At 39.8% G+C, this 17,796-nt stretch overlaps 1 protein-coding gene across 1 annotated transcript; it reads right to left on the minus strand.

Annotated features, from left to right (window-relative positions):
- Window positions 1-2,778: 2,778 nt before the first annotated feature.
- On the minus strand, window positions 2,779-17,631 carry LOC128237806 (organic cation transporter protein-like). Its single transcript, XM_052953392.1, has 10 exons — window positions 17,489-17,631; window positions 15,495-15,750; window positions 14,742-14,845; window positions 7,366-7,520; window positions 6,738-6,906; window positions 4,854-5,066; window positions 4,317-4,543; window positions 3,301-3,482; window positions 3,019-3,170; window positions 2,779-2,920 (listed from the first exon to the last, which is right to left on the minus strand). The coding sequence occupies exons 1-10, from the start codon at window positions 17,629-17,631 to the stop codon at window positions 2,779-2,781; spliced, it is 1,743 nt and encodes a 580-aa protein (XP_052809352.1).
- Window positions 17,632-17,796: the final 165 nt, after the last annotated feature.

A 17,796-nucleotide genomic window follows, 5' to 3' on the forward strand; every position in this document is an offset into this window, starting at 1 on the left:
CTCACTCACTCACTCACTCACTCACTCACTCACTCTTTTTTTCTTTCAATCTTTCGAGCGTTCTAGTAACTAATCAGTATAATTTATGGCGTTTCTGGTGTTCTACATACCTTTTTTTCAATTATAGGCATTGATGAAGGGTAACATAAACATATGGACAACCTCTTATGATTCGTATAGCTTAGGCCAAATACAAAAATAGGTGCGTTTCAGGTAACGGGTGGGTAGGTCGGAGTATTTTTTAATTTTTTTCTTATATTTTTTGATATATCGATTTCAGTAACTGTTGACTCAGACCGTACCAAAAATAAAAGTCTTCAATTTTCAGGTTTATCAGCAGTTTGTAAACATGTTCCATGCTTTAAAGGAAACAATCTTTTTTTGTCTGGTTAAATACTTTGACAATGATGGTTGGATTTCAACTTAAAGTTATGGTACACCACACTTTTATTGTTAAAGACTTTCCATGAACGGTTTTACTTTTCTTTATGCACCCTTTTGCTTTCAATCACCCGCTGTAGTATGCTAACCTGCCTGTTACATAATTACATGGAGAGTGGGACAGCAAATTTACCATATAAGCCATCAGCTAATGAAACCTCAATGCTGTCAAGAGGACCTGGGGGTTCAGGTTTGAAGAACAAGTAACATGCAGGTTTTATTGCCAAAATTGCACACTTAAGTCTGACATATCAATCCGAAAGTCAGTATCTGACACATTTGTATCTGACAAGAAAATAAAGTTCAAGAATTGAAATATACCTGTCACACAAGCACAAACTACCCGTAATTCACCTTAAGAGTTTGGACACTCTAAAAATTCGGACACCCATTATTAATTTCAAAAATAATTTATTTTGCGTAGTGACTACCTAATTTTCGGACACCCAATGGACATCGATTATGACTTTTACAGTTACTAAGTCTCACAGACAAAGACTATTGATCTTTATCCTTAGAATGTATTTGCCTGGCTAGATTACCTAACCGTATACATCACTGTGACAAGTTAATTAGTTACTACCCATCCTAAACGATTTATTTAAGGAATGAAGGACTCCACGCGTACTTTGACCAGCACATTTGCGTTCATATCCCCGATAATGACATCAACCCCGCAATTAATTCCTTATATTTACACCAATAGTTCATTATTTTATTCAAGAAACGTTAACAACATACTTCATTTCATTTCGGATTACCTTTCAGTAATCCTTTCTTACCCATTCTGTAAATAGGACGACCCGACTGTTACCGGAAACATTTTTTTCAAATGACGTCACAATGACGCAGGAAAAGATCAACCACTTGAAATCACTTTTAAACGTAAAATTGAAACACTTTTGGCAACAAAACGTTTAAAATATAATAACTTAGCACTTTCTAAAATGTTGATTTATATTTTACGGGACCTGCTGACACATTTCAAACAATAACAAGATCAATAGTTTTCATGTATATTGTTATGCGATGAATTGCGATCCGAACATATCCGAAGATGTTGCGTTCATCGATTGATGAACGCAATTGCCGAAAGGCAGTTCATTTAAGGAATGGAAGTTGAGGTGTAAATATTGCGTGTTGAAAAGGAAGTGTGATATATATAATGGAGGATTAAAGAAACAACAAGGGTAATTAAGGGATTAAGAAAACACAGACATGGCATGTAACTTGTAAAACGATCCGCCAATAAACTTTGAAACTTGTACCACACTTTTAATAATACTCATTGAAACATCAATAGAACAATAAAAAACAACACATTCAATGATACAGGTAACTATTTAATGTGATGAATTAAAGTTAGAAATGCAATACTTAAGTTACAATCGAAAACACCAGACACATTAATCCTGCATAACAATATCCATGCTCTCCACGAGATCCTCGTTGGTATAATTGTGAGTGATCGTGTATGGTACATATTTAACGTGTACATATGCGTCTTACCACACCACGTTACCTTGTACTTTGTTTCTACATTATGTCCTTTCTAATATGAAACAGGAATTATTTGATTGCAGTATACTGGTAATCATCACTCGAATAAAACTTTTCTGTAGATAATCTGAGAAATTCATACGCCCCAGTATTTAAACAAATTTTAGACTGAAGGAGACATGAAATAGACTGGAGGGGCCATGTTAAATACTGGAGGAGCCATGTTATAGACTGGAATAGCGATGTAATGTACTGGGGTAGCCATTTTACAGGCTAGAGTAGCAATTTGATTGACCGGAGTAACCATTTGATGGACTGTAATAGTCATTAGATAGTCTGGGGTAGCCATGTAATAGACTGGAGTAGCAATTTGATTGACCGGAGTAACCATTTGATGGACCGTAATAGTCATTTAATAGACTGGGTTAGCCATGTAATAGACTGGAGTAGCAATTTGATGGACCGTAATAGTCATTTAATAGACTGGGTTAGCCATGTAATAGACTGGAGTAGCAATTTGATGGACTGTAATAGTCATGTAATAGACTGGAGTAGCGGACTCCCCATGTCGGACAGCAATCCTCATTTGACGCATGTTTTCAAATATGAGACTGCTGTTACATTTAAAAGTATCAAAGGATTGATCTATGTTATAGTGCAGTGATATATTTTGTCAAAAACGAAAATATATGTTTCATAATAATCAGTAAATTTTTAAGTGTCAGTTTGTCGAAACAGTATCTCCCTTTTACCACTATTTTACATATTTAGTCAATCTGAACCAGCATTGTCCAACTTGCCGGAGATAGCCGAGTCTTTACGATTGGCATTTACTATCTACATGTGCGTGCTGTAACCGTTTTGCTCCAACATTTCTGCATTCTTTTTCTCTTCCGTCGGGGAGTCGACGTTGCCGGTAAAAACGTCATTGACAAAATACTTGCTAGCCACGTCCTTCTTCTTGGAATCGGGTGTGGTCCTGCGGAGATACGAAAACAGATATTGTGAACACTTTAACAATGAAAGATTGTTCTTGCTTGATTTTTCTGAAGTAATTTGTCACCAACACCAACTTGCCTGCCGAAATTAACAGCGTCTTCGATCGTTTCCGGAAGTACCTGTCCGTTGGTTTCTGGCAGGAAGAGCGACAGGAACCCAGCGACCACGGATAGGCCGCCAAAGATGATCAGCGGAAGCGCCTTTCCAAAGTCACCCTCCACAAATGTTCCCTATGATAAAGATAACAAAACTTGCAGAACCAACTTTCCCGTATACTTAATGATGCGCTGCACTTTTAAAATGAAAAACTTGAACTTTGAGCTGTTGAGTTGAAATTACATGTTCTCTCAAAATACTCACCAGATCGGCGATATACGGTGAAATGATACCGCCCACCCTGGCCATCATGGAACTCGAGCCCATCCCAGAGTTTCGTGCGAGGGTCGGGAAAAGTTCCGCCGACCACACGTAGATGATGGCGAACGCCGCCGATATCCCAAACTTTCCAATGTTGGATAATACCACTGTGATCCAGTAAAGAGCTGAAAGAAAATACAAGGAACATTTAAGGAGCCTGGTACGATCTTAAGAAAGAAAGAATTGTTGTTGTTTTTTAATATATGTTTGATTGTACAACTGTTTTCTTTAACGTACGTCCAAATTTGTAATCTGTAGCAACAAATTACTAAACTAACATTTTTATCCGGTGTTGTGCGTTGCTATCTTTAACCTATCTAATAATGAAGACTGTACGCAGTGCGTTTTCTCGTAATTATAGAAATGTGTAACTCCCTTTTTTACTATAATATTACAGTTTTAACCGATTCTCAAGGTTGATTCTTGAAACTGAAAAACAACGACAAAACGTTATGATAATTACTGTCCCTTCTTATTGCATTTTGTGATGACCAATGCCATTCGAGGAATGTTATAAATCTTCCGTTTACTAATTTACTTCGATCGATTCTGACGAATGCGCCAAAAAGTAGTTCAATAGAGTATACTTCAGTCAGTTTATTTTTTCCACCAATGTTTACTTTTTCAGCTTTTTAGTTTAAGTACTAAAAGGTAGCATATTTTTAGTGTTTGCATTTTATGTGAGCGAACGACAATCAATAATTCATATATCGACTCTGACCAATGCACTAACCACACCAATTTTTTAGTTTAGAAAAAAAGTTTGAGTCCAATTTTGACGATAAACAGACATTAGGGCGAGGTACGCTTGCTCTTTTCACTGTAGATCGCCAAAGTAGAGTTATAAACATATATACATGGATGATATCTTCTACGACCCATTTGAATTGATTTCTAGAACAGATAATGAGTCTTGTTTTTATTTTTTCCCGGGTATAAAATAAGTTCAACCAACTTACATTTATCAGCATACAGCACAGTAAATATGGTACAGAGGCAGGCCCCGCCCCCGAGGATCATAGTGCCGCAGTGGAGCGCCTTCCGGCCGACGCGGTTCAGCAAGAGGAGACAGACGATATACGCCGCGGCCTCCATGGCAGAGTTGATGGCGAAGTTCGTGTAGATGTCACCGTCAAGGTTCCCCACGTTAAGTCCAAGGCCGTAGTACACCATGCTTACTACCACCCTGCATATGGAGTGGGTCAAAAGATGCACCGGTCGGTTAGCACGCAATAAATAGCAAGCAATCTCAAATAATTAACACATATAATCGTGTTTGGATTAACTGAGTTCTTTCTCAATAAGAAAACAGAAATAAATATCGAAACGGAGGAAAATGTGTTCACCGAATGCTTAATTCATCGAGAATTGATTGGTTGGTTGATCGGTTCGTTGACTGTCTGCCTCGGACGAGTTTTTTCGTCAGACGAATATCAAATTCAAATCGAGTTTTTAACCAGTGCTGACCTAAAACTGTGAACGGCGCGGTCACTCACCAGTTGAGGTAGATGATTATAGTGCGTATCAGGAGACGGGGGACGGTAACCATTCGAAGGATGCTCTCCTTGCCGCCCTCCTCCACGCTGTCCGCGTCTATCACCTTCTCCGGAAGTTCAACCTTGTTTACTTTCGCGCTTTTCCGGATGATCTTCTCCGCCTCCTCGTACTTTCCCCTGGAGATCAGCCAGCGAGGGGACTCGGGGATTAACCTGTTGTAATGGAAAAACAATCTACTAGTATAACTTTATAAACACGCTATGAGATCGGTCATATCATAGGAATTTGACTCAGTGTTTGGTCTGAAATTATTTATTAAAGTAATTATATCACCAAATACTGACAAAATGTAAGATTTCGGACAAAAACCTGGCCACTAGCACTATCCTTAAAAAAGGAGAATCGCTACGGACATGCCCAAAATCTTGAAAGTTTGATCGCATTTTTTTACACATCCAAAGAAATCTTTAAATGTGTTTTTGAGAGCTCAACCCGTAACATCAACAATGACATACAACTCTTGGCACTATTTAAGCAAAACAAAAATTAATCGGGCAAAAACCTAATCCGGTCAGTTGGAGTTTTTAAAGGTGCATTTATTTAGAATCCAAAATTCTACAATGCTGTCCCTATTAAGACGTACACGAACACCATATTTGCAAATACTTCTTTTCTTTTTCGAAGATAAAAATGAACAAAGATACGAAGAAAGAAATGTTGCAATAGTGTCGATGTATTTGTATGTTTACTTTTTTATGAAATCCGAATCCAGTTTCCCTGTTGATGGTACTAATCCTCGACATTCGGAATACCGCATTAAAGCTGCACTCTCACAGATTGAACGTTTTGACAACTTTTTTTATTTTTTATATAAGACTGCTGACAAAAAAATAGATCGCAGATTTTTATATTTTAGTTAAAAAGTGATGCTTTATGCATTCTTCTTAAACCGTTAGTAACGGTTTAAGCCATTTAACATTAAGTTTCAAACGGAAATATGAAAAACTACTTTTTCCAGCAATCTAATATCATTGGGTTGCAGATATTTACGCAAAAATTTGCTCTTTCCAAGGCAAAAAAAATAAAAAAAGTTGTAAAAATGGTATGGTGAGAGTGCAGCATAAAATTGCCCGAAATTCGGCGTTCTAAAAAGGGGAGTGGTTGATACCCACAATAAGTTCAAGCTTCGACAAATATCAGTGTATAACATTTGGTTAACTAAAATTCGATAAGTTCAATATGTTTTCCATCAGATAATATACGATCAAAAGAGAAAACTGTAGTTGAAACGAAAGTAAATATTGACAATGTGCTTGTGTTTGGACGCAGAGCAGGGCGAAGTACTCTGGAAAAGGAATCAAACTATAAACCACTAGATAAGTTCTCTTAGCTTCTTTAAAGATGCACTATTACTCCCAAATACGATTTAACAAATTTATTACAATTGTTTTAAGATACCCAAAAGGATGAACAAATGTTGAAAACAATGGTTCTTATGAAGGATACCTAGTTTAATTTAAAAGAAATGTGCAGAAAACACGGTATTTCTACCTTATGAGACCATAGTAAATCGCAGTAAATCTTTTAGCATTCACCAATCATTTAATATTCTTTCGTTTTCATCTATTAAATACACAGTTATAATACTGTTAAAGTAATTAATATTTTTGATAAATGCATTATTTAGTAAGAAGTTGAGGGTGTATCACTCAAAACTCATGTTTGTTTTACATGTGTATGTATTAATTTTGAATAAGAGTGTCACTTTAAGGCAACTTTTAATGTTAAAACGTGACTGGTACCTTTCGTTGCATTACTTTTCGTTCAAATAAGAGCAATTATACCAGTCTTAATTGTTCGGGTATCAATTTGGAACACCTCACCAGAAGTAAAAAACGAGGAGGACAGTTGGACACGCGAGCACGAGCAGCAGGATATTCCACGTGCGCACGAAGTAGGCCACTAGGCACAGCAAGAAAAGACCGGTACACCAGAAAAATTCGATGATAATCCCTGCCGCCACACGATTAGAGGGACCCACCAGCTCCACACCTGAAGGGCGAAAAAGTTTTCAGTAAAGTACCCTTCGCTCATTCGCCCTCGAACTTTACTCCTTCGCGTAAGAGCAAAGACGCGCTGGCCCCAACGGAAAAAAGAGAGTATATTTATGAAGTAGGTAACAAACAATGCCTAACATGGACGGGTGGACACACATTGGATTTACGGTACATTTTGTAGTGTAATCAAATTTCTAAGGCAGAGAACCATGGCAAAATATGTTTGAAAGGGGATATTCAAAATCATTTAAAAAGTCCGACCAAGACCCGAATTGCGCTGTTCAACCGGTCTGTCAAAATCCCGCCTCTTGGGGACCCCCGCTGCGTCGTAGGAGTAAAACACTGACCGAAGAGTTATTCACATTTGGCTGGGTATCCCGAGTCCTTTCCTCGAAATATACGAGTACAGTGGGTGCATCAAAGTTACAAAATAAATCACTGACATAGTACTTACCAATGACGAAGAGCGACATGAAGATGCCCGAGTTTGACGCACCTTGGATGAAACGGAATATAACAAAGGCCCCGTAGTTGGGCGCGAACGCGGACCCAAACGCCGCCCCGATGTGCAAGAACGAAGACAGCATCACCGCCTTCTTCCGTCCGAATCTAAAAAAATGTTAATGGTTACAGTACATTCGTCGATAGTATTATTTCTATTTAGTTTGCATTCGGAACTCCTCGGCCATTTTTATCATAACAACCTCGGATGTATGCCGGTACATCAGTTGATGTAGTTCGTAAATGTTTGAAATACAAATATATCATTACAAATGTACTGAAATGTAGTGTTTCAGAGTTGTATTTATTGATCTAAGTTTAAATTGATTGCCAGTGACGTGTATTGTTGCAAACATAATTAAGATTCCCAAGAGTTTAGTCATAAAGTTTAACTACTAAATAAAATTATTACGCGATCTACTTGCGGCGGACTTAAACGTACCACTTCTTGAGTATGTGAACCGTCCAAATACATCCGAGGCTGTTTTCGATAAAAATGGCCGAGGAGATCCGAATGATTTAGTTTGGTGCGAACGCCGAACCAATTCGAAAAACATGGTGAGTATCAACACTGTCTTTCGGCCGAGTCAGATAAATGTGAATGGTAATAGAACATTCGTCAGTAGTTTTAGTTATGTTTAGATTGGTGCGGACGCCACAACGGTACGAAACACATGAACGAAAAGAATCATCGCATTATTAGTCTTAACCATTTATTTTACATTCTGATTGCGATTGTAGAAATGGTTTCAACAGCATGTTATTAAACCAAAGTCATCCCATACATTTACACATGAGCTACAGAATGTATTCACAGTATATTTAGACCACCGATCCAAACAGAAGCCGTGTGTGTGCGATTTCACTCCGATGAACAGGTCCTTGTTCTATTTAAATGTTTATATATGGGTTGTATATGAGGTACAATAGACATAAATTATCCGTAAAGATGAATATTGACATCTTGTAGTGCAAATATATTTTCATTGATGCCTGTACTTGCATGTATGATTGATGAACGCGCCGAATAAACCAGAGATAATAATTATATTGTAAAAAAATATCTTTAAAAAACAAACAAACTCATTTTAAACTTGGCACTCCTGTAGGCATTAATTTTGGCATTGAAGAAACCATATGGTCAGATGAATTTGCAGTGTCCGGAGTTCTTTTATAGTGAGGGACACACTTAACTTGAAACACATACACATCAGATAACCGATGAGCGGCTTGCGTGTTCATACGTTTGGGAGAACTAATCATAGGTTTGTTTACATACACTGATCGGATAACCGATGCTAGGGTCAATGCCATACATATCATAGAGCCGGTGATAGTGTCGTTTACATACATATCATAGAGCCGGTGCTAGTGTCGTTAACATACATATCGGAGAGCCGGTGCTAGTGTCGTTTACATTCATATCATAGAGCCGGTGCTAGTGTCGTTTACATACATATCGGAGAGCCGGTGCTAGTGTCGTTTACATACATATCATAGAGCCGGTGCTAGTGTCGTTTACATACATATCATAGAGCCGGTGCTAGTGTCGTTAACATATATATCGGAGAGCCGGTGCTAGTGTCGTTTACATACATATCGGAGAGCCGGTGCTAGTGTCGTTTACATACATATCGGAGAGCCGGTGCTAGTGTCGTTTACATACATGTCGGAGAGCCGGTGCTAGTGTCGTTTACATACATATCGGAGAGCCGGTGCTAGTGTCGTTTACATACATATCGGAGAGCCGGTGCTAGTGTCGTTTACATACATATCGGAGAGCCGGTGCTAGTGTCGTTTACATACATATCGGAGAGCCGGTGCTAGTGTCGTTTACATACATATCGGAGAGCCGGTGCTAGTGTCGTTTACATACATATCGGAGAGCCGGTGCTAGTGTCGTTTACATACATATCGGAGAGCCGGTGCTAGTGTCGTTTACATACATATCGGAGAGCCGGTGCTAGTGTCGTTTACATACATATCGGAGAGCCGGTGCTAGTGTCGTTTACATACATATCATAGAGCCGGTGCTAGTGTCGTTTACATACATATCGGAGAGCCGGTGCTAGTGTCGTTTACATACATATCACATACATATCATAGAGCCGGTGCTAGTGTCGTTTACATACATATCGGAGAGCCGGTGCTAGTGTCGTTTACATACATATCGGAGAGCCGGTGCTAGTGTCGTTTACATACATATCATAGAGCCTGTGCTAGTGTCGTTTACATACATATCGGAGAGCCGGTGATAGTGTCGTTTACATACATATCGGAGAGCCGGTGCTAGTGTCGTTTACATACATATCGGAGAGCCGGTGCTAGTGTCGTTTACATACATATCATAGAGCCGGTGATAGTGTCGTTTACATACATATCGGAGAGCCGGTGCTAGTGTCGTTTACATACATATCATAGACCCGGTGCTAGTGTCGTTTACATACATATCATAGACCCGGTGCTAGTGTCGTTTACATACATATCGGAGAGCCGTTGCTAGTGTCGTTTACATACATATCGGAGAGCCGGTGCTAGTGTCGTTTACATACATATCGGAGAGCCGGTGCTAGTGTCGTTTACATACATATCGGAGAGCCGGTGCTAGTGTCGTTTACATACATATCGGAGAGCCGGTGCTAGTGTCGTTTACACACATATCGGAGAGCCGGTGCTAGTGTCGTTTACATACATATCATAGAGCCGGTGCTAGTGTCGTTTACATACATATCATAGAGCCGGTGCTAGTGTCGTTTACATACATATCGGAGAGCCGGTGCTAGTGACGTTTACATACATATCACAGAGCCGGTGCTAGTGTCGTTTACATACATATCATAGAGCCGGTGCTAGTGTCGTTTACATACATATCATAGAGCCGGTGCTAGTGTCGTTTACATACATATCATAGAGCCGGTGCTAGTGTCGTTTACATACATATCATAGAGCCGGTGCTAGTGTCGTTTACAAACATATCATAGAGCCGGTGCTAGTGTCGTTTACATACATATCGGAGAGCCGGTGCTAGTGTCGTTTACATACATATCATAGAGCCGGTGCTAGTGTCGTTTACATACATATCATAGAGCCGGTGCTAGTGTCGTTTACATACATATCGGAGAGCCGGTGCTAGTGTCGTTTACATACATATCATAGAGCCGGTGCTAGTGTCGTTTACATACATATCGGAGAGCCGGTGCTAGTGTCGTTTACATACATATCATAGAGCCGGTGCTAGTGTCGTTTACATACATATCGGAGAGCCGGTGCTAGTGTCGTTTACATACATATCGGAGAGCCGGTGCTAGTGTCGTTTACATACATATCATAGAGCCGGTGCTAGTGTCGTTTACATACATATCGGAGAGCCGGTGCTAGTGTCGTTTACATACATATCGGAGAGCCGGTGCTAGTGTCGTTTACATACATATCGGAGAGCCGGTGCTAGTGTCGTTTACATACATATCATAGAGCCGGTGCTAGTGTCGTTTACATACATATCGGAGAGCCGGTGCTAGTGTCGTTTACATACATATCATAGAGCCGGTGCTAGTGTCGTTTACATACATATCATAGAGCCGGTGCTAGTGTCGTTTACATACATATCGGAGAGCCGGTGCTAGTGTCGTTTACATACATATCGGAGAGCCGGTGCTAGTGTCGTTTACATACATATCGGAGAGCCGGTGCTAGTGTCGTTTACATACATATCGGAGAGCCGGTGCTAGTGTCGTTTACAAACATATCATAGAGCCGGTGCTAGTGTCGTTTACATACATATCATAGAGCCGGTGCTAGTGTCGTTTACATACATATCATAGAGCCGGTGCTAGTGTCGTTTACATACATATCATAGAGCCGGTGCTAGTGTCGTTCACATACATATCGGAGAGCCGGTGCTAGTGTCGTTTACATACATATCATAGAGCCGGTGCTAGTGTCGTTTACATACATATCATAGAGCCGGTGCTAGTGTCGTTTACATACATATCATAGAGCCGGTGCTAGTGTCGTTTACATACATATCATAGAGCCGGTGCTAGTGTCGTTTACATACATATCGGAGAGCCGGTGCTAGTGTCGTTTACATACATATCGGAGAGCCGGTGCTAGTGTCGTTTACATACATATCATAGAGCCGGTGCTAGTGTCGTTTACATACATATCATAGAGCCGGTGCTAGTGTCGTTTACATACATATCGGAGAGCCGGTGCTAGTGTCGTTTACATACATATCATAGAGCCGGTGCTAGTGTCGTTTACATACATATCGGAGAGCCGGTGCTAGTGTCGTTAACATACATACCATAGAGCCGGTGCTAGTGTCGTTTACATACATATCGGAGAGCCGGTGCTAGTGTCGTTTACATACATATCGGAGAGCCGGTGCTAGTGTCGTTTACATACATATCATAGAGCCGGTGCTAGTGTCGTTTACATACATATCGGAGAGCCGGTGCTAGTGTCGTTTACATACATATCGGAGAGCCGGTGCTAGTGTCGTTTACATACATATCGGAGAGCCGGTGCTAGTGTCGTTTACATACATATCATAGAGCCGGTGCTAGTGTCGTTTACATACATATCGGAGAGCCGGTGCTAGTGTCGTTTACATACATATCATAGAGCCGGTGCTAGTGTCGTTTACATACATATCATAGAGCCGGTGCTAGTGTCGTTTACATACATATCGGAGAGCCGGTGCTAGTGTCGTTTACATACATATCGGAGAGCCGGTGCTAGTGTCGTTTACATACATATCGGAGAGCCGGTGCTAGTGTCGTTTACATACATATCGGAGAGCCGGTGCTAGTGTCGTTTACAAACATATCATAGAGCCGGTGCTAGTTTCGTTTACATACATATCATAGAGCCGGTGCTAGTGTCGTTTACATACATATCATAGAGCCGGTGCTAGTGTCGTTTACATACATATCATAGAGCCGGTGCTAGTGTCGTTCACATACATATCGGAGAGCCGGTGCTAGTGTCGTTTACATACATATCATAGAGCCGGTGCTAGTGTCGTTTACATACATATCATAGAGCCGGTGCTAGTGTCGTTTACATACATATCATAGAGCCGGTGCTAGTGTCGTTTACATACATATCATAGAGCCGGTGCTAGTGTCGTTTACATACATATCGGAGAGCCGGTGCTAGTGTCGTTTACAAACATATCATAGAGCCGGTGCTAGTGTCGTTTACAAACATATCATAGAGCCGGTGCTAGTGTCGTTTACATACATATCGGAGAGCCGGTGCTAGTGTCGTTTACATACATATCATAGAGCCGGTGCTAGTGTCGTTTACATACATATCATAGAGCCGGTGCTAGTGTCGTTTACATACATATCGGAGAGCCGGTGCTAGTGTCGTTTACATACATATCATAGAGCCGGTGATAGTGTCGTTTACATACATATCGGAGAGCCGGTGCTAGTGTCGTTTACATACATATCGGAGAGCCGGTGCTAGTGTCGTTTACATACATATCGGAGAGCCGGTGCTAGTGTCGTTTACATACATATCATAGAGCTGGTGCTAGTGTCGTTTACATACATATCATAGAGCCGGTGCTAGTGTCGTTTACATACATATCATAGAGCCGGTGCTAGTGTCGTTTACATACATATTGGAGAGCCGGTGCTAGTGTCGTTTACATACATATCGTAGAGCCGGTGCTAGGGTCGATGCCATACATATCATAGAGCCGGTGATAGTGTCGTTTACATACATATCATAGAGCCGGTGCTAGTGTCGTTTACATACATATCGGAGAGCCGGTGCTAGTGTCGTTTACATACATATCATAGAGCCGGTGCTAGTGTCGTTTACATACATATCGGAGAGCCGGTGCTAGTGTCGTTTACATACATATCGGAGAGCCGGTGCTAGTGTCGTTTACATACATATCATAGAGCCGGTGATAGTGTCGTTTACATACATATCATACAGCCGGTGCTAGTGTCGTTTACATACATATCATAGAGCCGGTGCTAGGGTCGATGCCATACATATCGGAGAGCCGGTGCTAGTGTCGTTTACATACATATTATAGAGCCGGTGATAGTGTCGTTTACATGCATATCATAGAGCCGGTGCTAGTGTCGTTTACATACATATCGGAGAGCCGGTGCTAGTGTCGTTTACATACATATCGGAGAGCCGGTGCTAGTGTCGTTTACATACATATCATAGAACCGGTGCTAGTGTCGTTTACATACATATCGGAGAGCCGGTGCTAGTGTCGTTTACATACATATCATAGAGCCGGTGCTAGTGTCGTTTACATACATATCATAGAGCCGGTGCTAGTGTCGTTTACATACATATCGGAGAGCCGGTGCTAGTGTCGTTTACATACATATCATAGAGCCGGTGCTAGTGTCGTTTACATACATATCATAGAGCCGGTGATAGTGTAGTTTACATACATATCATAGAGCCGGTGCTAGTGTCGTTTACATACATATCGGAGAGCCGGTGCTAGTGTCGTTTACATACATATCGGAGAGCCGGTACTAGTGTCGTTTACATACATATCATAGAGCCGGTGCTAGTGTCGTTTACATACATATCATAGAGCCGGTGCTAGTGTCGTTTACATACATATCATAGAGCCGGTACTAGTGTCGTTTACATACATATCATAGAGCCGGTGCTAGTGTCGTTTACATACATATCATAGAGCCGGTGCTAGTGTCGTTTACATACATATCATAGAGCCGGTGCTAGTTTCGTTTACATACATATCGGAGAGCCGGTGCTAGTGTCGTTTACATACATATCATAGAGCCGGTGCTAGTGTCGTTTACATACATATCGGAGAGCTGGTGCTAGTGTCGTTTACATACATATCGGAGAGTCGGTGCTAGTGTCGTTTACATACATATCGGAGAGCCGATTCTATGTTCGTTTACATACATATCGGAGAGCCGATACTAGGTTCGTTTACATACATATCGGAGAGCCGATACTAGGTTCGTTTACATACATATCGGCGAGCCGATACTAGGTTCCTTATCATATCAGGGAACAGATGCTTGTTCGTTTAAATGTTGTCTGCATCATTGATTTTAACGTCACCATGGTGATGACAGAAAACATATACGAAGTTATAATTAGAACATATTGTGGAATAGCATAATGATTACTTCAAGTAACTTGTAAGGGTTGAGCGAGCGATGCAAGCAAGCGCTTCTTAGTCATTAAAATTTTATACCGTATAATTTTTCTTAAATATGTCACTGTAATTGTACACCACATAGAACAAAATTATGACTTCTTACTTTTCTAAAGCAATCCTCTGTGTATTGCATAACTTACATATCTGAGAATACACCGATGGCGATAGATCCGAACAGTTTCCCTCCCATCAGTATCATGTTGGCGTTGGCCCGGGCCAGTTTGTTTCCGCATACCAGGTTTGTCTGGTGGAAAAAGTGCAATAAATTATACCAAAATCAATGCATTATTTTATGTATATCTTTCGTACTCAATTTAGTTTTTACTTTCGAATCTCTGCCAATGTTGTCATGTATGCCGAATTTGTGGTTAATTAAAAGCAAGATCAACAATGGCTATTACTAAGCAGAGGCAATTTTAGGGCGGCGTTGTGCCTAGTGGGCTGGAGATGTTACGAATTAAAAGGCATAATTCTAGGAAAATTTGCAATGCTTATTGTTTTTACATATATACCATTAATAAAAAGTAACTTAGTTAAACGGTGTACATGACCTAATTTGTGACTAAGAATTCTTTGAAACTTTGATACATAAGTGTTCTGAGAGGACAATCGTATTTTTATTTCGAAGCCACCCAGAAATTAAACGACGCTTGATGTCACTGAAATATTTTTATGACAAATAACGAGATTATATATCTTTAGTAAATAATACCAAATCAAATTGTTTAATCAAATGGATGACTTTGACCAACTCTTACATACAGCATGTTGGTCTGTTATCGCGATTTAATATATATAAATCTAAATTTGGGATGATTTAAGATATCGTCTTCAGTAATCAAGTATGCGCGATTATTTTTACTATTTGTCTAACATTTTGTATATGAAATAACCTTTGTAATGAAAGTGTTCTTGAACGTTGATTGGTCGAAGACGAACGTATCACATTCAGCAGTACTTGTATTTACTGGAATGTAATGCGCATTGTAAGACGTGTTTTCATTGGTCACATATCGATCACACGAGCTGTAAACCAATGAACCCTCATCATCTTTGCCAGTTTCCCATGGAATGGATTGGTTGATAAGAAGTTTATGCCATTGTCCTTGGACTTCGTACGTGTCGTTTCCAAGACCAGGCAAAGCACATCTGAAATTTATATTTAAAATAACAATGTTAGTTGTGGTATTTTTTATGATTTAAGAAAATATACGCTCCAAGTTTTATGGTCACTCCTACCATATTATTTTGAAATTTGATCATGAATGAGAAAGAAATGAACCGGATAAAAACAGACATGACGAGGTGACGTTACTTCACTCGGGGATATACTACTACAACTACTACTACTACTACTACTGCTACGACAACTTTGACCACCACCACCACAACCACCAACCACCACAACCACCAATACCTCTACTACAACTACTACTACTACTACTACTACTACTACTACTACTACTACTACTACTACTACTACTACTACTACTACTACTACTACTACTACTACTTCTACTATTACTACTACTGCTACTGCTACTGCTGCTGCTGCTGCTACTACTACTACTACTACAACTACTACTACTACTACAACTACTTCTACTACTACTACTACTACTACTACTACTACTACTGCTGCTGCTGCTGCTGCTGCTGCTGCTGCTGCTGCTGCTGCTGCTACTACTACTACTAGTACTACTACAACTACAACTACTACTACAACAATTACTACTACTTTTTCAACTACTACTACTACTACTACTTCTACTACCACTACTACCACTACTACCACTACTACCACTACTACTACTACTACTACTACTACTACAACTACTACTACTACTACTACTACTACTACTACTACTACTGCTACTGCTACTGCTACTGCTACTACTTCTACTACTACTACTACGACGACTACGACTACTATGACCACCACCACCACCACCACCACCACTACAACAACTACTACTTCTCCTACTACTACTACTGCTGCTGCTGCATAAAACTATACAAAGGGAAAGAAAGGTCCAGGGTTTCTGAAACTGGTTTAAAGTGTCTAAATTAATTAAATTTTGTTAAGCAGTCAGAAGTTGACGTCACGCCCGCATATTTTGACTACCCCTCAATTTCTCCTGCGTACCAATATTCAAATCTTGTTTAATATGTATACGCTGCTTCATCAAGTATGGCCTAGCATTTAATAAGCATTGAGGTATTTTAGCACTTCTAATATGTATAATGTGATGCTAATTTTCAAATCATATGAAATATACACATGTATACAGTTTCATCAAATATGGCAAACTATTTAACAGCAGTTAACTAAAGTAACGGGGTCAAGGTCACGTATGATTTGATCATCCTTCATTTTTCTTCATCTGGAACATGTTTATACCGATTCATCAAACACAACTCATAGCTCAATGCATTTTTTAACAGACCGTGTATTTTACGAAATTTTCTTTTATGCTTTTCGGTGAAATATCCCGATATTATTACTGCTTTGAAAATATCAATTTTGATAAATCCACTGCTTTTATGGACATTGGTTCCCGTGCTGCTTAAGACAAATAGCGTAGAGATCACAATGCCGGGTTTAATTTTGTTTTAATGACGTCACAAAAATGATATGACGACGTTGTTTTTCAACGCAATTTCTAATTTCACGTAAATGAAATTTTTGGTATATTATAATCTTAGTATCAAAGAAAGAAATCGTTTGTAAAATATTGGTATAAGATGGAAATCAATCTTACCAATCGATCACAAAAATAGATTTTCCTGTGCTGAGGCGTGAGGTATATTTCGATCATACGACGAAATGTTCTCTCTTAAGTTGATCAGCTTCCTTCGTATTCATTTTAACTGTGTACTCGCTTACCTGTGGTCAGGGATGGCCAGGGTGAAAATAGACGACATCATCTGCATCCCTGTAAATATCGCCGGCAAGCAGACGAGAAAATACAATATCTTCTGGTACTTTCCAAATTCCCCTAAAAGAACGGTTATGTCATCAAACTTCATCTTATAGGTATTGTAAGATCTCTGTTTATGTAACCGTGTATTTTATAAATCAAATTTCTTGAAGGTATCCACCTTCCATCCAACTCAGGCTATGATCCAAAACTTTTTCGATACACAAACAGTTCATCCAATCAACATGCTATCTCTAGTTTTAATGCTCCTTAA

The sequence above is a fragment of the Mya arenaria genome, chromosome 6 (assembly GCF_026914265.1).
Source record: "Mya arenaria isolate MELC-2E11 chromosome 6, ASM2691426v1".
Lineage (NCBI taxonomy): Eukaryota > Metazoa > Mollusca > Bivalvia > Myida > Myidae > Mya > Mya arenaria.